This window comes from Panulirus ornatus, chromosome 14 (genome assembly GCF_036320965.1).
Source record: "Panulirus ornatus isolate Po-2019 chromosome 14, ASM3632096v1, whole genome shotgun sequence".
Taxonomy (NCBI): Eukaryota; Metazoa; Arthropoda; class Malacostraca; order Decapoda; family Palinuridae; genus Panulirus; species Panulirus ornatus.
In genome coordinates this window covers 5,227,063-5,250,763 of record NC_092237.1, presented here as the reverse complement: position 1 = coordinate 5,250,763, position 23,701 = coordinate 5,227,063, and the positions used below count along the sequence as shown (strand labels likewise).

Below are 23,701 nucleotides of genomic sequence, written 5' to 3'. Positions count from 1 at the left end.
CCCCCCCACACACTCCTGAAACCTCCCCCTCCCTCCCCCTCTGTGTGGCCTTGCATGACAACGGCCCACCAGTGGGCCAGACAGTGGGCCCCGGGTGCAACTTTCTGGAGTTGGTGGGTTTCTAACACCACTTTCTTATGACCGGTTCGCAGGCTCAGGGGAGGTGAGGGAGGAGGAGGTGGTGGGTAGGAGGAGGGGTGGAGGGAGGGAGGGAGGGGAGTAAAAAGTACAGGGAAATCAGTTCCCGGGTGATGGTGTGGTGGTGTGTTGGTGTGGCGGTGGTGGTGAAAGGCGCAGCCTATATCTGGCCATGTTTTTCTCCTTCAGTTATTTAATGGTGGTGGTGGTGGTGGTGGAGGAGGCGGAGGTGGTGTAGGAAAAGGGAGGGAGGGAGGGAGGGACTGCTCATGTTCAGAGGGTAACTGGTCCAGTGCCTTGTGGGGGCAGGAGGGCGGGCGATGGTACCTCGCCAGGAGCGAGCATGACCCCCCCCCCCCCCCCCCACAAGGCTGTTCATTCACAACCTGCCGGCCGGATTCTTCTCCGGGGATTCGAACGTAAACACACACACACACACACACACACACACACACACACACACACACACACACGTGCGAGGAAATAAACAGCAGAAATCTCTGTGTGGGGCGAGAGGTACTTGGGAGCTGACATTATCCACGTTACGAATATAGCAGACCAACTGTCAGCTGGCGTATTATCAGAACACCTTTCAACAACTGTATGGATAAGGAAAGATTGAGCGAGCTCTTCCATTCTCCAACGTCAGGCCACAAAACTAGAATATATGAGTTTTAAGTTTGGCCACTGCAACCTGAAAAAAAAAATCGGAGAGAGGTTGTAGAGAAGGTCCAGAGGAGGACAACAGAGATGGTACCAGAATTAAGAGAGGTGCGTTACAGAGGGGGAAAGGTTCGAGGCCTTAAATTTCCAACCGTGGGAGAGGGAATGAGTTAACCTGGTCACCTCCAGATTGATGTAGACAATGAGTGGGGTCCTCGAAGGATGTAGGGAGGGAACAACTTAAAGACATGACCAAGAAACGTCTTAAATGGAATGAAAATAAGAATTTGTATAGTAGGAGAGGGTGGTTGACTGGAATAAACTGAACAGGGAGACACAGGAAAGGATGGAGTGGAGGATGTTCAAGAGACGGGGTCCCCCTGGTGTAAAACCCCCTCCCCAGGCGGTATGAATAGATCCTTACAAATAGGTAACCACACACACACACACACACACACACACACACTCCTCAGTAGTCTTTAACTAGATTCCCTTTTTTATTTTTATATATAGCTTCATGGCTTACGTGATATGCATGCGTTTATTATCATTTCTCCTATCATTATTATCATCATTCTTATTATCATTATCATTATTAAGATTATCATCATTATTCCATACATCTTTCAATATAAACACCTGGGGGACATGGGTGTGGCTGGAGTCTGCTCTCTGTTAATTCCGGGTTATGCATTTCTTCGAGAGTCCCCCCTCCCCCCAGCCACCGCCGTCTACACCCCCCATCCCCCCCCTAAGCACGAGTAGTTCCATTTCGCGCCGTAATTGCCCCTCCTGAGCGCGTTGTTTTCACCGGTACATCCGGGACGCGGCCCTATTGGCCGAGACCCCGCTGGAGGTGCCCGTGACGTCACAGCCAATCAAGTCTCTTGCTTTCGCGCGGCGATGGCGTGCGCGAGAGGGGGGGGGGGTCTATTGGTAAATTCTGGCGCCGTTAAATCATGATTTTATTTAGGGTCTCGGGTGGGGGGGGGGGCTCGACGACCCCCTCCCTCCCCCCAATTCCAGGGTCGTGCATGACGACCTCTGCTTTCGCCGTGGCGTCCATCACGGGTCGTTAAAGTTACTTATTTATCAAGAATATTTTTTTTTTTTTACTCGAGTGTTAAGTCATGTGAGATTAATAAGCAGTTTAAATACGGAGTTTGGTTAAGATTAACGATTCAAGGGAGGTTTAATAGGTAAGACTATGAGTTAAGGTAGGTTTAATGGGTAAGGCTATCAGTTAAGGCAGGTGTAATGGGTAAGGCTATGAGTTAAAGCAGGTTTAATGGGTAAGACTATGAGTTAAGGCAGGTTTAATGGGTAAGGCTATGAGTTAAAGCAGGTTTAATGGGTAAGGCTATGAGTTAAGGCAGGTGCAATGGGTAAGGCTATGAGTTAACGCAGGCGTAATGGGTAAGGCCGTGATCCAAGGCAACACTGTTAGGTAAGCTCTACCTTAAATGCGTCTCGCGAGGCTGTAGTACATTTAAAGAACGGTACTACCGGCCGCTGTACCGTAGCCCCACTACTGAGGGAGGCGGTACTACCGGCCGCTGTACCGTCGCTCCACCACTGAGGCAGACGGTACTACCGGCCGCTGTACCGTGAGCTCACCACTGAGGGAGACGGTACTACCGGCCGCTGTACCGTGAGCTCACCACTGAGGGAGACGGTACTACCGGCCGCTGTACCGTGCACTCACCACTGAGGGAGACGGTACTACCGGCCGCTGTACCGTCGCTCCACCACTGAGGGAGACGCGGTACCACCGGGTTCAGCAGGGGGTAAAACAGACCCGAAATTTGAAAAAAGAATTTAAAAGAAAAACTTGTCTAGAACTTAGCTCGGGCGCGCCCCACTGTGTGTGTGTGTGTGTGTGTGTGTGTGTGTGTAATTATACGTTTTATTACAGTCTGTGGTTTCTCAGCGGTGGGCGATGCGTATTGTGTCTGTCATCCGTGGATGCGCTTCTGTAATTTACGTATTTATGTTGGTCGTTCGTGGATGCGCAGCTGTAATTTACGTATTTATGTTGGTCGTTCGTGGATGCGCTTCTGTAATTTACGTATTTATGTTGGTCGTTCGTGGATGCGCTTCTGTAATTTACGTATTTATGTTGGTCGTTCGTGGATGCGCAGCTGTAATTTACGTATTTATGTTGGTCGTTCGTGGATGCGCAGCTGTAATTTTTGCAAGTGTTTGACCGAGTGATTATTGTTTGTCTGTTACGGGGAGGGAGCATTTACACTCGTGTCGCCTTGCTGAAATTCACATCAGTACATTGCCTTCACTATGACGTAATTTTGAGGGGTTATCCGACTGAAAGTTATGGGCAGAAACAAATGCACTTCCATATTTTCATAAGACTTGAGTTCACACAATGTATATACATTCCTTCCCCTGGCTCAGGGTCAGTGCATGATCATGCTATACTGGGGCCCTCTTGGGCTGAATTCCCAATGGAAAGGTCTGTGGTACAGGTCTTCAGCACAGCCAGGGAGTTAGGTAGGCTACTTGATACTATCTTGGAGACATGAACTCGAGGTGACCATGGAGAGAGAGAGAGAGAGAGAGAGAGAGAGAGAGAGAGAGAGAGAGAGAGAGAGAGAGAGAGAGTAGGCTACGCTCCGCTCTCGTTTGGGAGATCGAGAAATCTTTACAAACGAAAAACTGCCATTAATTTACTGTTAGCTCGAAAGCTCTGAAGAGACGCATCGTCCCGGGTGAGGTTGTTATGCTTTGTACATTTGACCAAATATTGTCGTACGGCGAGCCCCATATGTTGCCCAGAACACCAATTCTAATACGCGGTTGTGTCTCACAACGACGTCCTGGTGTGCTATGCCACACTCTGACTCATCATCAGCAGCTGTGTGACCCCTAACTTGTCGAGGGGATGACCTCAGACACTCCCTGCCAACTCGGCGAACAAGTTAAACGCTCTACTTTTCCTGGTAAATCGCACAAGATGAATGCAAACGAGCGCCTGGAGTCAGGCGGCTTCCTGCGTTTAATAGCAGAGCATATATATATTTTTTCTGGGTTAGAAAGTGGAAGGTTAGTTGGTCTCTTGAGAATACTGAGCCTGCAGGTTGGTTCTACCGGAAAACGGAAACAAATTTGTGCCTTTACATCGAATGTCGCTTAATAGTCTGAACAATAGGAATACACAAGCGCTTATATATATATATATATATATATATATATATATATATATATATATATATATATATATATATATATATATATATGGTTTTAGAATGAAAACTATACTGAAAACGTATCTCTGTTATTTGCAGATAAGTAGGGGAATGTAGTTATAAAACTGATGAAACTTGGGGCATTCATGTAATGGATGGTGCTAGCGGTTTAGAAAACGGACGTACAAACCACATAACGGGATCAGTGGTATATATTCGTATGCACTGTGTGTAACCGCCTTTTTTGTGCTGTGCATATACAAATTACTTACAGCGGGTGAGCCTTGAACCTGAACCTCATTGTGGAGGCCGAGCGGGCGGGGTGTTTAAAAGTCTTAACGGTTCTTAACGTACCACCTGCCGAGCGTTTATGTCTTAGCGGGAGCTCTTCCTGGGTTACTGGGGTGGAAGAACTAAAGGGGGGGGGGGGTGGAAACACATAACAACAACAGTGCCTTGTTAGTTAAAGTACATACGGAGAAATAGTCCAGGGACAATGATGAACTACTGGAGGTACAGGATTACATAGGTGAAGGAGAGTTAAAGCGAGGTTGGTTGAGTAATACGAGACGGGCTTGGCTGGTGAGGGAGGCGAGATGAAACAGGAGTATGTTGGGTGAAGTGCGTGGTTCTCGGGTCTACGTGGAGCTCCTGTGGCAAGTGGGTGTGCAACGTATCGCACTCCTGGCGTGTGCTTGGGTTGCGCGAGGCTCCGGAGCGCGCGGCGGCGGCGGCTGCCGGTTTGTGCTCGGGTTGCAAGAGTGCCGCGGGCGTGGCCGTAGGTCCCTCGTTGTTACAAGACTTCAGGTGATACCAGGGAATATACGAGACAGGAAGGTCAGGTCGTGAAAGGCGATCTGGAAGAAGCTGTTCCCAAAGGGAATTGGAGATGTCGCGAGCTCTGACCTCTCTCCATGTTGTACTGAGGATAGATGCGTAAAAGTGGCTCTCCTCATGAAAAGCCTAGCAAAGGCTCCGTCAGTAAAGCGACACTGTGGAGCGACAGTGGGTCGCTACAGTGAGGCAAATCGGACATTCCTCGTTAACAACTGACTGATAAATCTCCATGGGTACCAAGCCCCTCTCACTTGTATACGCCATAAGCTGACATTTGTGCGTGTTGAAACGTGGCACGTCGCGTGATGGGCCGCCCTGGTCCTTGGGTATGACAAAAAAATGAGTTACGCTTTTCGATTCTGTCATTCTATTTTGGTTTACCAAATTTCTGCGCCCTTTGTGTCGTTGTAGTTCTCCTTTCCCGCCATCGTGCACGGCTGTAGCCCTTCCACACTACATGCTCCTTTCTTGTATGGTGATTCTTTCCCTCCTGTATGATTCAAATTCCCCCATACGGTGTGTACTGTCTTCATTTCGTTGCTCACTTTCTCCCTATGTAGCTGTACATACTTCTTTCTTGCAGTGTGCTTACTTTCTCCTTGTAATGTAGTCTCTTATATCCATGCGTGGCGCCTCCACCTAACCTATGACCTCAAAGAGGCTTTAAAACTCGTCTGACGTCACAACTTTCATTGGTGGCGAGTCATGCCGATGTGCCACCCGGGGTCGGTTGGGTCGAGGTCTTTGGCGACGCTCCACAAGATTACCTCGTCCAACACCCCACATTATCTATCAATCATATCGAGTCCGATGACGTTTAGCCGACTCCTTTCCCGAATCCTAGTATCCGTTTGTTGTAATGTTTGACCTGAACTCAGGAGCACATACACTCGGTTTCATTTTCTTCTGTCGCTGTACTTTTGACTACATATTTTCGTACGTGATGGTGGCGCTGATGGCCCTTGGCCTCCACCATTGCCACCGACTAGGGTCATCCATTCCACCCCAGCAGCCACTCCTGGCGTATATAGTCGCACTCCCTCCATAACGATGTACCCTTGGCTTAACAGGGAACGCGCCTCATTTGCCTGTGTATGTATATAAACGAAAAAGTTTGATGAACAGCTTTCTACCCCTGTGCGAGTATACAGTAAGTTCTATCTGACTATAAAGAACTAAAGGGACGCCTAAGCTTTGAGATTCTTTCGTAGGGAATGATATGGTTGGATAAACAAAACTAAAATCAAGCTCGGAAAATATAAGACCAATATGGCAGCCTTAAGGCCTGAAGAGACGTTCAGACCGTTGAACTTGGCTTTGACATTCGCTGAATGAAACGGGTCAGGAGAAAGTGTTGCTGACGCTGTGATAACCTTCCTCGTCAACAACTTAATGTCTCCGTAGTCATTCGAAACTCGCCTCGTTTATCTTCTTTTTCGATTCTTTCACGCGCTTTCTTTCATAGATATGACAGTAAAGTGTCAGAGGGATTTTTTTTTTTATTACGTTGGAGACTCCTGTACATTAGTCCACATCAAGGCCGTGGCTTAATTGAAATATAAAATGGTTAATGAAACTCAAAAAACGAAGAGACAAGGAAAAGTATATACGAATTTTTGGAGGGATGGAAAAACTGTCTTTTAAAAAGTGCCAGATCATAATTAATGGGAAAGACGAGAGGACAGAGAGTTCTGGAACTCTGAGGTGGAGGAGAAGACACAGTTATCAAGACATCCTAACTTGAGTTGACAACAACCACAGTAATCACGTGACGCACTACCATGCCGAGGATTGCGTGGTCTAGCTAATGGTGGGGCACACAAGCAGCCAGCAAACGTACATCTAAGTAATACCAACAGAATAAGCGTAGATCAAGTGAATCAAGTTTAGAGAATTTAGCCTGGAAGAGTTTTTAAGTTGGACAGCTTTCAACCTGCCTTTGCACAGTGAGGATGCAGAGCTAGACCCAACCCCAGATGAGAAAACAGTAATCCATAAAGGACGGATTCGACCTTTGTATAAAAGGGAACAACTGCTTGGGCGAAAAGAAAGTTCGACATCTACACAGGTCTCCCACTTTTCTCAAGAGGCATTTCCGTAATGTGGGATTTCCAAGATAGCGTGGACGTTACAGTAATACCAAATATGATGAGCTACGGGCAGAAATTAGGTCTTGGAAGCATTAAACTTAACCAGATTTCGTCCACCAAATGAGACATTTTTGTTCAAGTTTTGATGAGGAAACTGTGTCGAGACGAGATGTAGATCAAGTGAAAGAAATAGAATTGAAGGATGTCGAGGAATGCAGCGTTGAGTCGTCAGCGTATGAGTGCATTTGGTCATCTGCAGGAGAAAAAGTGTAGGAGAGAGGACAGAACCATGAGGAACACAGCCGTTGATGGAAGAAGGGGAGAAGCTGATTCATCAGCAACCACAGAGATAGACTGACTAGAGGGGAAACTAGATATGAGGGAGCAAAGTGGGGGAGGGAAGCCAAAAGAAGGGAGCTTTGAGAGGAGACCCCGATGGCACAGCCTGTCAAAAGCTTTGGATACATATGAAGGGCAGATACAGAGGATGCCCAAACGTCTTTCAAGGATGATGACTAGACCATAGTAAAATAGAAAAATATCTCACCAGTGGACCTCGCCTTACGGAAGCCATACTGGTGATCAGAGAGAAGAAAGTGAGATTCAAGATGTCTAAAGATGTGGGAGTTGAGGAGGGATTCAAAGACTTTGGAAACAGTAGACACCAAAGCAACACGACGATAGTTGCGAGAGGTTAGAATGGTCGCCCCTCTTAGGGATGGGAATGCACCAACGTATGCTACCCTAAGGACAGTTAATATTATTTGAAATACGAATCAGTTTTCGTAGAGGGGCTCACGTTTATGTACAAGTTTCACGTGATTCATTTCGTTTGAGAGAGGATTTGTTTGATGCAAAACCGCACTAATACTAACAATAATCAGGACAACAGGGATGAAGTCAGTGTGGAACTGAAACATCATATGCTGAAAGCAAGGTATATCACAGGCCAAACGAAAAGAGAAAAGGTATGAGCTAGTGAGGGAAGAAATGTTAAAGGAACGACATAATCAGAACCAGCCAGGTTCCTACAGGGTCTGCGCTTCACCTTCAGTTTCACTTATTCAACCGGCAAGGTCATTTGTACACCTGTAAAGTCATGTGTACACCTGAGGGGTGATTTAAACGCCTGCAGAGCCACGTTGTTGTGCTTAACACACCAGCTGGACTGACGAAACATGTTATGGGCAAGGTTAAGTCGTCTGTCTGGAGCATGAAAGAGTTTAGTCCAGTTCACCACTCCCTACCCCCTATACCTGCATTCAGAATCCTTGGGACTACATTCAGAATCCTTGGGATATTTTTGTGAAGTGTAGCCATTACTTATGTGTGTGTGTGTGTTGGTCAAAACCCAGTGATTGAGTATACCCAACAACTTGCGCCTCCTACCTCTTTGATACCTGTAGACCTGTACTTGGTTGCCACTCTGTCTCTCCTTTTTTTTACGAACTCGGGTGCCATTCCCAAGGGCTACAGCTGGGGATGCCGTAGCTGCGTTCCTTGCAGTTTCTCCATCAACTGTTGGAACATGGAAAATGGTAGAGGTTTTATAACATTAGTTGTTACTTTTGTCGACATGTGTAACATGTATGGTGGTCTGAGGAGTTATGTAAACCCGTGCGTGTCTCTTCGTTACAGATGTCTCATCTAGTGTTGGCTCTGGCGGTAGTCGCCTTACTGTCCTCGGCCCGGGGTGAGGCCGAGGCCGACCCAGACTACCCAGCTGCCCGACCTCCCACCAGCTACGGTGCGCCTCCTCCTCCCCCACCAGCCAGCTATGGGCCACCTCCCCCTGCTCCCAGCTATGGCCCTCCCCCAGCGCCCAGCTATGGGCCTCCACCCAAGCCAAAGAACACGTGCCCCAAGAAGTGCTATGAGAAGACAGTGTACACCACCCTCACCAAGACGGCCAAGGAACACCACACCTCCTGGATGACGCAGCACCAGGTGACCTTAACACTCATTCCTAATGATCGTGAATTTTAGATTTAAAAATTACCCAGAATTTATTTCTATAGCAATGCAATGTCTGCTGTGGAGCGTCTATCCTATGTAAACCATCTTTGGTCGTCTCTAAGGGATTATGATGAATCTTTTGGAAATGGACATTTCCAGAATATAGTGGCACAAATGGTTTTGCACTAGATATCCTTTAGCTTCTCCATTTCTCACTCTCTTCTATGATGCAGTTTCCACTCATTCCATGGCAGTATATCTGTTGATGGAACTTCTTATCCTGTCAACACTGGTGTCCCTCAAGGTCCTGTCCCATCACTCATACCCTTTTCTACTCTCCATTAACGATTTTCTCTTTAACCTCTAACCTTATTCACGTGTGCGCCTACATTTCCACTCTGCATTTGCCAATTCAATTTCCTTCCCTTCGTCTCTCAGTGCTTGTTCTTTTGTTGCACCCAATCTGCTCCTTTTTAAATTCAGACCTGTGCAGCATCGCAGAGTGAGGAAGCAGTAAGTAACCTGATTTAATTCATCATAGGAAAATGAAGTTTCCATCAGTATTTCTTTCCAGATCTTACTCTACCCACTACAGGGTTTCAAACCACTACAAATTTATACCTTCCATAGAATAAAAATGAAGGCCACGACCATATCCCCCACTCTGTCCTTATCTTACATAATTACCATCACAAAATCTGCATTCCAAAATATGGGGGCATTGTATAGGTGCCACACTTATTTTTCTTAAGATCAGCTCTTCCACATTTCCAGGAGTCACACTTGCCCCAGTGAGGAGTACTACTTGCATAACTGGGGTGGTTATATAAACGTCCTCTTTGAGCCAGATTGGAATAGGAATCAGATGCCTTCCACCTTAATAACTCCCTTGCTGTTGGCCATGATGTTTCTTTCCCCACCCTATTCTGCTTTCATGAACTGACTGTATTCAGCATGTATCCTAGCCACAAAGGCATAGACACATAGCATGCAACTGGTTGCTTCTTCCCATAGTTTTTGTGGAGACCAAAAACATAAGGATTGGGCATTACAATATCTCCTTCCACACAAAGAAAAGAAACATGGAATTCTCTTCCTTTCTATTAGCTTTGCTTCTTCTTATGACCTTTCCACCTTCAAGAGTTGGGTTTGCAATCACCTGAGCTCAAATTAATCCCCATTTTATTTTTTGTTGGTTTTCCTCTTTCTTCTCATTTTATTTTACAGTGGAGCATACCTTTGCTTATGCCACACTGGTTGACATATTTAAAAAATGGTGACTTCACCTCTACTTAGTGATGATATTTTTAAGCATTGAAATTACCCAAGTTTAGATGACCTAACCATATGAATTTTAAAATTTTTGTATTTCTTTGTTTTCGCAACTTCAATTAATCACCCTTATGGTGCTGTAACTCGAGGATAAGAGTCACTGCACAAGGAACCCTTGCATTGGATTACTCATCTGTCAGTTTGTATGTCAAAGAATCCCATGAATCATATGCAAAATTCATAGCATCAATGCATATATTAGCATTACACTTTAAAGCTCAATTTCTTTGTAGATAATTCACTTTTGGTACTACAAGTGCCAACTACCATAGCTAATCATCCCCCTCCCATCCCTTATCTTGGTAGGTTTTTAATTCCCTTGGTTGTTATCCCATCCCTTCCCCTGTCTTAGTAGGTTTTTCCCTTGCCATGGTAGGGTGACACCCCTTACCTTTCCCTATCTCAGAAGGTTGTTACCCCCCTTGCCTAAGAAAGTTTTTACCCCCTGCCACAGTAGGTTTTCACTCCTTCCTTCCTCTTCTACAGTATGTGTCCACGACCCTGTACAAGTACATGACAGAGACGTTGTATTACCCCACTACTGTTGTCCAGTATGAATTTGTGACCCAGCCCCTGCCAGACCAGGTCGTTTATGAGACAAAGGTAAGGCCACACTCACTGTCAATCGCAATAATAATTCAGCATTTTTATCACAGGATATTTGCATGTGGGACTCAAGAGAATAAAGGCTGCATGAGTTGCCATATAAATATCACTGTTTTTCTGTCTTTTATTGCCAGCAAAGTTATAATAATCAAGTTATAAAAACTGACTTATATTTGTTTTAGGTGTAACCAAAGACTTTTGTTTTCTTTATGTGCATTAATGCTGTAATTTTCCGATTTGTCTCCTTAAGTAAACAATGCTCATCCCTCCCATGCCTTCCCTATGTCTACCTCCATAACCCATTACTTTCACACCTTTTCCTCAAAGGTGTTTTCCTCTCCCTTCCTGTCGGGTTACACTCCTTTTAAATCTTTCTTGTGTGTGTTGACAGGTTGCGTACAATACAGACACTGTGACGGAGGCACACATCACCACAGTGAAGGAGATGATGCCTGGTACCCACTACTATATGAAGACCCACACTGAGAGCCACTACTGCACCAGCACTGTCCAGGTGGACCTCATTCCCATCTTCTTTCTTATTTTATCAATTCCTGCTCCCTTATACTTTTTACCTCAGCATTTCAGCCCCCTCTGTTAGGTTCTTCCTGGACTCTGCCCCCTCTGGCCCTTTCACCATGACTTCAGCTCCCTTTGCCCTTTCTGTCCTGTACAGGTGCCCCCTCTGGCCCTTTTCCCCTAATTTCCACTCCCTTTGCCTTTTCTGTCCTGTACAGAGTCAGTGTCTCTGCTACTTATCATTTTCCTTGTTGCCACATGGTAGTTTTCTAAAGGCATTGTTACTTTGTGGCTGCAGCTGCTGTTCAAATTTCACATCTAAATATTTGTATGAGTGTTCATTAACTCTTTATTGAAGCTCATACATGCACTTATTGATGTATTTTATGGAAATGACTGAAATATGTGTGATATTTTGTAACTCCCTCTCACACTTGAAATTTTAATACTTATATTAGTTATTATGATTAATGCAGTATCTGTGCATAGTAAACATCTCTAGAGATATTTTGTATAGCCAAATAATTTTCATAAATACAACTACACCACAACATGTTTTGACTCCTCCAAAACTGTCCCACAGGTCCCCTATTATGTTACCGTAACTAAACATGTCTACAAGACTGTTCAGGAGCCTCACTATGTCACTGAGACGAAGATTGAGCAGAATTATGTGACAGAGACATTAGATGAGCCACATTATGTAACCAAGACCAACATCCAAACCAAACAGCAGCATATGTACGTGACAGTGACGGAAACTAAGCACGGCTATGTCACTGTCACTCACACCACGACTGAACCGCATTACACCACCGTGTGTAAATATGGCAGCTCTGGCTACTAGACTCTCTACAACCTGTACGAGTATTAGGAAAAGAATATTGACAGGTATGTTTTGTGTTAACAGGATTATATTTCCAGATGACTATCCATTACTCATTTTGAATATTGTTACTGATTCATCTCTAAAATCTCCCAAGTTTTTAGTTAACATTTTACTCTTTCTTAATATTTCCATTCCCACTAGGAGCTCTTTTATGGGTAAAAAAAATTCTCTCTGTAATGATTGGGCTGTTCATTGCTATACCTTAATTTTCATTCTTATATATTTGTACGTGCCTCCCTCAGGAATGCTTAGATTTTACCACTATTATAGTGTAAGAGGGTTAAATATTTGTCTTGTTTTAATAACAAGCATAAATGTTTAATGAAAAAAATACTCATTTCCAAAACAGAATGCAATTAAGTTCAAAGAAATAACATCAATTCACAGATCATAATTATAAAATATCCTTAAATGTCATAAACCAAGAAATGGGAAAGTAAAACCATGCAAACATTTGAAATAGCTCCACGGAATGACACAACTTCACAAGTTTGTTGAGTCATTTTGCTCTTCAGCAATCACCACAACTACATGGGCTTTTTCATATTACATTGGCCATCACACTGCATGGAAACTTTTCTGTTGTAATGGCCTTTCATGTTGTACTGGCTATTTCTTGCCATACTGGCATTCTCACACTATATTAGAAATTTTCTACACAGGCTCTTTCCTAATGTACTCACCTTTTCTTAATTTTGTGGCAGTGTACATAGTTGCTCTTATAACTATATTGGCCTCGACTGCTGTTTTGGCTCTTTCATATTGTATTGGCCCTCATTACTATTAGGGCTCCCACACTTTATTGGCTTTCTCACACTATATCTGGCCCTAAATGCTGTATATTGGCTCTTACACGATATTATCCCTTCTCAGTGCTACATTGACCCTCTCCCACACACACAGACGAACTACTATTCCCACTTTCACACATGCCACTTATGAAATAGTGTACACAGGCCAGTCACAACTCCAATGTACACGAAGGTTAGTCATAACTCTCACTTACATACTGGCCAGTCATGACTCCCACTCACAAGTCAGTTAAACTCAAACTTACAGGCTTCTCATGACGCCTGCTTACATAAAGGCCACTCACAACTTTTTACTGGCCAATCATGATTTGCACTTTCATGACTCCAACTTACTCGCAAGGTAATCATGACTCCTGCTTATACATAGGCTAGGCACAGCTCCCAAGATACATACAGGCCAGTCATGATTTCATCACATATGGTCATCTAATTGTCTGTTTTTCCCCAGTCCATCCTGCATATTGCTAATGATACCAGTTTGATTATAATTTATTGCCTCAGTACTCATTCTTTAATGATACCAGTTTGATTATAATTTATTGCCTCAGTACTCATTCTTTAATGATACCAGTTTGATTATAATTTATTGCCTCAGTACTCATTCTTAAAGCTCTATTACATCCCTTCTACATCAGCAGTGTACTGGCTAACTTTATTATTCTTTTTTTCTTTTCAGGTCATTCACCATCTGTGGTTAACTAACTTTAAGCTTTAGATTCCCTTTTATTTTTACTGAAAATATTTATACAAGTGATATCAAGATAGGGCGGGCACCCTATATATGTTATAAGTCTGTATTATGTAGTTTGTAGCTGTATTTATCAAGGTCCACCTGGGCGGCGGGCTGCGGCAGGTGTCTGGGGCAAGACATCTGTAACAAATGTTACCTTATATAATACTGTGTCATTACAAAGTTATCACTGTGTTATCATGTCTGCTCGACTCAACTTTGGGCATGTATTGCACTCGCTCAATATTTTTTGTAATATATTTCTGTACATATTGCCTACTGTTGACTCGGACGTATCATAGGTTAAGTACACATTTAGTCTGTTAGCAATTTTATACTGATGACAGTTTCACACCTTTTGTTCCCCATTAACCATTATTCACACCATTTGTTTATTTCTTTTTTCACTTCACTGTATGTTGTTACACTTTGCATAATTACAGTTCTCTTCAGGGATATACGTTACCCTTAGGACCACAATCACTGTGTTCTGTACTTAAGCCAGTCGCAATATTACTCAACAAATAAAGTTTTTTATATACTGTATTTATGTATCAGTTTTCCCCCATTACAAGGAAGACAAGCTTTCTGGCAGTCATTCACAACTAACTTAGCGAAGTGTGTATATATTTTCTGTAAAAAGTAATTGTGTTAAGTGTTATGCACACATCTTTTAACCAGCTAAGTGCTCTCTGGATCTAAGTGGATCAAATCAACAAATCAAAATTTTTGCTCATTTACCAGACCAGGACAAATGTACAATAACCAGGAGTATCCTGACTCTCAAAAAAGCAGATTATGAATGTGATCAAATGTTGCCTAGAGCCTATAATTGGTATTCTTAAATCAATTACAGGAAATATGATGCCTCAGTAGTCTTTCCTATGTACGAACTTTATAAGATTATCTAAACCTGAAATCCTAAATAAAATTATCTGGATATTTAAATGTTATAAACATTTGGAAATTTAAGCTACTAATTCTATACTAAACATGAAAATTCTTAGCAATTTGACCAAGTGACAAGTTTCTAGACTATGGTAATCGTATACAATATGGCATACTCATCAAACTTTATCACATGTAGATCTTAAGGCTGGAAGTGCAGTTTGCTATCATAAAGGCTTCATAAAAAATCACTCCGCTAAAAGTGGATAACTTAAAAGATCGCAGTAAAAGTGAAGATTTTCTTTGTTGATAATTTATTTTTTTTACTGCCATCAGCTTCCATTATGCTGACACACGAAGTGAGTCTTCATGTGTCAGCATAGTTTGTGTAACACTAAACAATCATCTTTCAACCTCTTTTCTTATATATAAAATACATGAATTATACATCAAAAAAACAAATGGTACACAAAATCCGTGCAAATCAAAATAAGTGATCGATGGTTAGTATAAGATGATGTCTTAAAATGTTTTCATTGGGAAAAATATCTGAATAACCTTACGATTAGATACAATAATGGCCTATAAAATCTTACACCACTTTCCTATCATGAGTGGACAAAGGAGAGTACAAATTACAAGTCAATCTGTTCATGTGCTCTATTCATTTTTTCAAATGAAAGGACAGAGAACTTTAATAAATAATCATAATCTCTATCAATTCCTCATACTGTTATTTCCCTTTTAATCTTATATTCCCCTCTGCTTTATCCTTTATCTGTACTTGTACCTTCCCCTTTGTATATACTTGTAAAGGAAGCTCTAATACTTTCACTTTATATTTCTAAATGCATTTACATGGCTGATGCCCAAATCACGAGATATGCAAACTTACAGACACAATTCTTTAGCAAATGCCTTAATACTGCTGCTGGAACTACAGACATTGTAGGCAAAAAAAATATTTGGAAAACATTCTACAAGCACAATGCCAACTTCCCTGTATGAAAAAGTGTATAGGACAGTAAGAAACTTGTTATAATAATATCAACTTCTAAGGTTAAATCATATAGACTTTCAGGTACTGTGGGAAAATTGTTACCCTAGAAGACTCAAAGCTTCTGATTATTCAGAGAAGCATATCACAGAAGTTAGGACTGCCAAATAACAAAAATATGAAAATAAAGTATTGCCTTTTTTTCCCTGATTATTTTTTTGTGATCTGCCACACATTCTCAAACTTCAGACAATTTCTAATTTCTTTTTTTCCTTAGCTTTCCATTCTCTAACTAGGTCACTTTATGTGGTTAGGGAACCCTCAAACTTCTCATAAAACACAGTTTACATGTTCAAGTGACCAAAACAACATCAAAATGTGCAGACATATGGAAATAAGTGAGGGGTGATGTATATGGGTATAATTTTTCCGTGCCTTTCAACTTTCAGTATGCCAAAAAAGCACAACGATAATGGTCTTATGCATTTATAGATATAACACACAAATTATTACAGTGCATAATAAATTAAATCATAGATTGGCCTTCATCCTGTAAATGAGAGGAAACAGACTACGTAAATGTAAAGTGAGTATAAAGAAGTCAGCTTAGGACATAAAGGCTCTGAGCTCCTATTCAAGCTACACTGGACACTTTGATATAAAAAGAAATACTCCTAAAACTGTATAATAGCCACAACATCACACACAGGAATATGTCATTAGACATCAAATGAGATGGTGTAAAACACTACCATCCCATTGACCAAGCCAAGCAACAGGTGGCACATTCTTGTTTTGTGCACCTCATACCCAGCAATCTGTACAAACTTGCATGACAACGCAGAATGACTCACAGGTGGCTGGGAAAGAGTTAAGCATATATGTAACTTGCTCCATGTACATACAGTATATACTCATCTAAAGTCTACCTTGTGTATAGGTTGACCATTGAATTTTAGGCCAAGAAATAATTCATTTATGATATGCCTCATGTATAGGTCAACACAAGTTTCTGGGGTAATAGAACAACAAATTAGGGTAATAAAGTGCCATATTTTATGGCATATAAAACACATTTCAGAAAATCCTCACTAAAACACTACATCCTATAAACTGAAGTTCACTGAGCCTGAATCACCAAGTGCCAAAGGCAAATTTTTTACCATTGCTTATTACGGCACTTTGCACTGAAACACAAGTAGTTTCATCAAAAATGTTGTATATTTCCATTCAGGTCAATTAGGATAGAAAATTATTATAATAAAACATTTTCTTTAACTAAAAATCATTTAAAAAGTGATTGCGGTAGAATTTTTTGAGCAAAAGAAAGCAAAAGTTGATTGTTTTCATCATGATTTTATCCCACTTTCCACTGCAAATTACAGTGAAATGATGCACATTCATTTCAGCAAAACTGTCTCATTTCCATGAATATATCAAGCACAGTGTGAATAGAACACCAATGTAATAACAGTATTTTTACCAAAAACTATTAACAAACAAGTGATATCTCGAACATTGAAAGGTTAGATAAAGTCCTTAGTTTTCATGTATTCTATCCTATCTTACACTGAAATACATCATGTTTCAGCAAAGCTACTAATCATTTCTGAGAATATAGTTATTCAGGCATAGTTAAGGTAAAATATATTTGTGATGCAACAGTTTCTTAAGTGAAAACGATTGGAAAAACATTCCATCTAGCTGAAACAGCAAAGCCTTGATCTCTGAGGCTTTGCCTTTGCATCGGCCCCCTTTCCATGCAGCCTTTAATATTACCGTACGTTGAAATTTTGTTTAAGCTCGTATTGTCTTGCTTCTTATTACCAGAAATATGACAAGTTTTTATATAATACAATGTTATGGAACTGTTAGCTTATAAGTATTCATTTCTAGATATACATAAAACACCAAATAACAGCACAGGACTTTGTGTGACTCTCCTACCAAAAAAGACCAAACAGCGGGTGCTCTCTCCCTCAACCCTACCAAAAATAGCCCAACAGCAGCTTTCTTGTTATTCTCTTCTAATTTCTTACATTTACTGGTATTTTCTACTTCATATTGCCTACATCAGGTAAACTACAGTAATTAAGGTTAGAAACACTTATAAATTTGATTACAGGCAGGATGCCATTAGAACCAGCTTACTCTACCAACAGTGTTTCAAGTCAGACACTATGATACTGTATATGATGTGATAAGTTAGCCTGAGCTAAGAACTTCAATATAGACTACTGAAAGCACTTCATATGGTGAGTTAGCCTACTGTAAGTTGGTGAATTTAATCTCCTGAAGGCACTGCACAGCTTTTCATTACTATTTGGTACATATTTTAAGTTTCCATTGTTCAATGGTAGTAACTGGTAAACATTTTTCATGTCTGAAGCAAGAAGTTGCTCCTAGCCCTTCCCATCAAGCACGGATTTCAACCTAACAAAACTACTACCCATGTATAGGTTGATCCCCTGTATTTTTGCCTAAAAATTTGTTCTTAAAAACTCGAACTATACACGAGTATATACGGTAAATAAGTCTCTTAAAAGTTTTAAAATCTCACTGTCTACTGCTGACAATGACTTATGAATACAACAGGTTTAATGATATGGTAAAAACATTTGCCTGTCCATCTCCTTTATGATATAGTAAAACATTTACCTGTGCATCTTCCTAGCATCACAGTGTCTAATATTTGAGGAAGACAATCACCTATGAACTTCTTTATCAAGAGCTGTAAAATACTCATTGTGAAGAGGGTCCTCTCACAAATATTTCAGAAGGTCCTCTTTAACATTTAAGGCACTGAATGAAAAGCTTTCAAACTGCATATCTGGAAATATCAACCCTTGTAACATATTCTCCTGAGCTAGAAGCATGTAATGCTGCCCGTTTACAAAGCTCGTGCAGAGACCCTGTACAGTTAAGAAACACTTGCTGTTAACTGGATGCAATGTTAACTATTCAAAGAGCAAGTGTCCATGGAATCTGGACAGAACTTTATGCAGGTGACCTGCAAGTACACAACTACCTGTTTTACAAGGCACAGAAAAGATGTTAGTATACGATTCATTTGGCATAAGTGGTATTATCAAGCAATTACTTACTAACAAATGAAAGTAAACAAAAAATTCAATACCAAAAACAGCATCACAAATTATTAATCATCGTAAACATTTGTAAATGGATGGATGGCTTATGTGCCTCATCCACCTAAAGGGTGCAAAAATGTAAAAATCATCTGAAGTCGCTTAAAGTGAACAAGGACACAAATAAAACCAACTCTGAAAAGACATCTCAATGTTTGGAGCATGACAAAGTTATATCTTCTAGCTAAGGTAGTAGTGCTTGTTGAATCTAGTCAAGGTCAAGGAACTAGGAATGGCTTAATCTACACTAACTAATTCAGTTCAATCCTTTCATTTTCTACCTATAGCTTATCTTTATTGAAACTCAGACAATACAAAAATCATGCACAAGTGGGCAAAGCTTATATAATCATCTGCTCCTGTGCAGTAAAATGATCTGTTAATGCAAATGCCCTTTTCACTGCTTACACGAATGAGTGTATATGCCAGTATGTGCTAAGATCTATGGAAAGATATCAACACTAATAATCATGCAATGGGGGCCTGTATAAAGTGGGTTAGTGCCATCTGTTGACCAGCTTAGCATTAGGATAGCAGTCTCAAGACTCTTAACTCCTAACTATTAGCATAGGGTCAGTAGTAAAGATAGGACCATCATTCTTTGTTTTGAGGAGTATTTCTTTTTCATATGATATGCTGTTCACTGAAACCTGAATGTGTCCTTAGCTGACAGGCTCAAAGCATCAATCCATATAAATAATGAAATAATCTAAATTACAAGAAAAACATCCATATCTTTTTCACAACAGAGTGGAGGAAATATCCTTACATATTCTGAGTTATGACCTATTTCATGGAACACAAAACAATGGAACAGCCCACATGATATAGCAATCATGAGGTTCTAGGAGAAAAGAAAATTATCTCAAGAACAATGCATAAACAATGTTCAAAAAAATTATTAACTTACCATCAAAATAATCCACTGCAAAATCAACTTTGGATTCAAATTTGAACCTACCTGTTTGTTTAGATTCCAGGAGGGGTCCATTTTGGGATACAAACACTTCCCTCATCTATTACCAAATAAGCTTCTTGTCACTGCCACAACTCTTTGCATGAATCTTCTGTTTGACAATGGAAAGAATTAGAAATGACCATTTATGCCAATTGGTATATGCACAAATTAACAGATTCTCCAATTTGTACTCTGCATCACTAACTCCTACATGCATGTCTGTACACTATCTACTCATGCAACTACACTTTAACAACACCTAGCCATGAATGCACATCTGAAACACTATTTAAGGGCATAAAGTAAAATCATGTTGTCAGCACCATCAATAGATATTTCAAAAATAAATTAATTAAAATGCTGATATTCAATACAGCTATGACTAAGCTCTGAAATCCCTTGTGAGAACTTTATCTTTGAAATGGTGTATGGCATTCATAAAATGTTTCCTTTCTCAATTCATGATGATACACAGCATACTGACCTAAAAAATCTAAGCCATTTAATAACTATCAAAATTTGTTTCATTCCCAAGATAGTAGTTACATCCACTATGGCAAAACGAAAATTCAACCCTAACTACAACCATACTAATATCAAGGAAAGCAGTACCATTATACATTGCTTAGTTGATCACACTCTTGTGCATTTAAAAGCTCAGTATTGTATACTTTAAACAGCCATACAAGTCTTTACTTAAGCATAAATTTTATATCAGTACCTTGGGTTCTGAATCATCAGTAATATGACTGAAGGAATTCTACAGAATACACAGAGACATTAATTTCTGCACACCTCTAATTCACTTTCCTATATTATGACTTGAAAGGTGATGGTCAAGAGTCATAAAAAATATTCTACGTCAAAGGAAAAATTTCTTTTTTTAAAGAATTCTTTGTGAAAATAAAATTTTTCTGCATTGGTATGATTTCTTTCATTATCTAAGTTGTTGGTGAAAGAGAAATGTATGGATGATACCTGCATGGAAGGAGTATGAGTAACTAGGATATGTACATGAGGAAGTGGAAGGAGCAGTGGCTGATAAAAAAAAGGCAAATGAGAGGTGGTTATGAGGTTTAGCATGGGGGCATGACAGATTGCTTTGGAAGGAGAGAGCTTGAAAGAAGTGGACTCTACCTGAGAGTGAAGAAGACAGCAGATGGAACTATTGGAGCTAAAGAACGATATTAAGGTGGATGTGAGAGGGTAAAGGGCCTGGATGCATTAAGATCTGTGGAGAAAGAGGTCAGTGTTTGTGAAGGGAAAGATAAGTATGTCTGATGGTAAAGTAGACCCAATGATGTGGTATGGGTGTGAGGCTTGGATGCTAAATGCAAAAAGAATGAAAGAAGGTGGATGTGTTGGAAATGAAATGCTTGAGGATAACGAGTCATGTAAATACAGTTAATTGTCTCGGGAATGATAGTGTAAGAGAAAGGTCTGGTTGTAAGAGGAGTATTACTGAGAGAGCTGTAGAGAGTTTGCTGAAATGGTTTGAACATAATGAAAGGATGAGTGACGGGAAATTGACTAAAAGGATATAACTGTCAAAAGTGGAGGGAGGTACGGGAAGTACCTACTTACCAACGACAGGATTTTGTCAGGATAGCAGGGCTAGCACATAATACTCACTGCATCTCTTACTCGTCAAATGATATTGTTATTCTTGGCCACTACTCCTTTTACATAATTATCAATTAAAAGTTCTTGGTAGTAGTTGCTAGGCAGCCAACGACCAGGAAGGTATATTACCAGTACTACCCACTAGGATAATGGGAGGGTTAGTTACATCTGCTCATTGAGCCAGCACTTCACTGGATGTCAAGTTGCACTACTCTGACCCAGGTAGCTGTCTTTACTTTCTGCCTTACTAACATGTGGACTACTGGCATTCTGTCCACAAACGTATAATCTCTCCTTGTAATACGTAACACTTGACAACACTTAACTCACACAGCTCGTTCTTCATAGCTCTAGACTTCCTACAGTGAGCACCATACACTAGCCCTGCCTTTTGGCGAGATGATAGGAGCAGTAAATAGAAACAGTACATAGGAACATTTAGACTAGAGCATTAGGTAGCAGTTAGTAGGAGCATTAGATAGAAGTAGTCAGGAAGAACATTAGGTAGGAGCCTTAGCAAACACTGTGCTAGAGTTGCCCTTTGCCAGTGGCCAGTTAAGTGTGAGGCACTAAATGCTAAGTAGCAGCAATGGACTTCACTTGCTATGATGACTATTGCTGTGGCCACCCTTTGAGGGAGTTTCAATTGTAAAAGGCATCAGAGATATACACAGATAGATAAAGGTTCTTCATGTAGTGACTTTAGCCTTGAATCTAATATTTTCTTTCAGCAGTCACTCCAAGCACATCTTAATTTTCCTAGCACTGCATTAAATAATTCCTAAAGCTTCTTTAAAAGACATTAGTATATTTTAGGCTGATATCTTTTTAGTATATTCTCACGAATCACTTGTGATTTAGTAATTCTGAATCTTCTTTGTTTAAAATGTTATTCTTTATGCCCTCCATTTGCTGCCATGCAGTATTTCTTTCTTTCTCTTTGTAAACTATAGAGGGAGAGACTCAAAAAGAGATGAATTACCAGGGCTTGAACCTGCTGGAGGACGAGAGGTGTCCATGGGATGGAAAGAATTGGAGTTTTTTTTTTTTTTTTTGGGTGGGGGTGAGGTGGGGGGATGGAGGGGTGGTGTGTGTGTGTGTGTATGTGTGTGTGTGTGTGTGTGTGTGTGTGTCTGTGTGGGTGTGGGAGGGGGGTGTCAGTGCATATGAAATGGTCAGGGAAACCCATGGAAAGGTTTATAGGAATTTGATGTGGATAGGGAGCTCTAGTTCTGGTGCATTATACACAACAGCAACAGAGGCAAAAAGCACCTCATGCCGCCTAAACTTTTACAGGCGTGCATCTTACTGGTTTGCAGATATTTGTAGTAAAAAGTTAGCAAACCTAACCATATCAAATATTCCACACTATAACTCTGGCTCCTGCAAATGGACAGGACTGAATTACAGTATTCAATTCAGTGTGAAAAATTACTCTCCAAATTGTCAATGAATGTGCTATGTACTTGAGCAAGAAATAAAAACCGATTGTAACTGGCAGACTGCCCTTAGGACAAAGGCCTTGCAGTGATCTGTTGGCTCTACAAAGAATATATTCACCATTGTCTAGCTAATCATTATATAATGGTCTAAGCATTTAAGTGATGACAAAGGACTACATACCTAATGTTTAGTTAAAGAAGAAACTCACATACTTGAGGTATCATGCAGTTAAATCTAGACTTTGTGAAAATGCCAACTCATCATGCTAAATATCATGAATACACATAAAGATTAGGGCACCAACATCAACTTTCATATTCACCATCAGTGAACACCACACAAGTATCAATTCTATAAAAATGATCAAAAATTCTAGTGATAGATCTTTCAGCTGTGATACAAGACAAATTTTATGCCAAGGCTGAAGTATCTTAAAACTTTTCTCTAGAAATTTGATGACCATACATTAAAATGAATAAAATTGCCACTTTCAATTAGTGCTCTACTATTCACAATAAAGCATCAATCAATTTGAATTTTACAACAGAGTGCTTCAGTGTCACCTCTCACTGACGTAGCTAGATATAAGAGTCAGCAGACTTCATATCATATGTTCAAATGCCTCACAATGGGGAGAAGTGGTGGAATTTCAACAAGGTAATTTTTGTGTCTGATTTTTGGGCTGCAAGAGGCTAACCTGAATATGATTGGTTGTTTCGGAGTGGTGACCATTATGCTGAAGTTGTTTGGGCTTGCCAAAATTAAGGGTCTTTTGCTGTGACAGGTGTTACTGGACTCTGCATGTTAGAGGTTACACCATCAGTGAAAAGTCACATTTGGTGAAACTGCATAATTGGGAATATAGTCTTGT

General features: G+C 40.8%; 1 protein-coding gene and 1 long non-coding RNA gene across 4 annotated transcripts in view; one reads left to right on the top strand and one right to left on the bottom strand.

Moving 5' to 3' along the window:
- The window catches only part of LOC139753209 (uncharacterized), a 44,442-nt gene extending 30,583 nt beyond the window's left edge, over positions 1-13,859 (top strand). For all 3 annotated transcript variants that reach the window (XM_071669426.1, XM_071669427.1, XM_071669428.1), the window contains 5 exons: positions 8,570-8,878; positions 10,706-10,822; positions 11,217-11,339; positions 11,928-12,235; positions 13,722-13,859. In XM_071669426.1, the coding sequence (XP_071525527.1) occupies positions 8,570-8,878; positions 10,706-10,822; positions 11,217-11,339; positions 11,928-12,191 (813 nt within the window). In that variant the 3' untranslated portion in view covers positions 12,192-12,235; positions 13,722-13,859. The remainder of the gene's footprint in view (positions 1-8,569; positions 8,879-10,705; positions 10,823-11,216; positions 11,340-11,927; positions 12,236-13,721) is intronic.
- Positions 8,320-23,667, bottom strand: LOC139753210 (uncharacterized). The gene is made up of 3 exons (XR_011713661.1): positions 23,528-23,667; positions 19,768-19,873; positions 8,320-8,449 (listed from the first exon to the last, which is right to left on the bottom strand). It is a non-coding gene; the product is annotated as an uncharacterized lncRNA (long non-coding RNA).
- Positions 23,668-23,701: the final 34 nt, after the last annotated feature.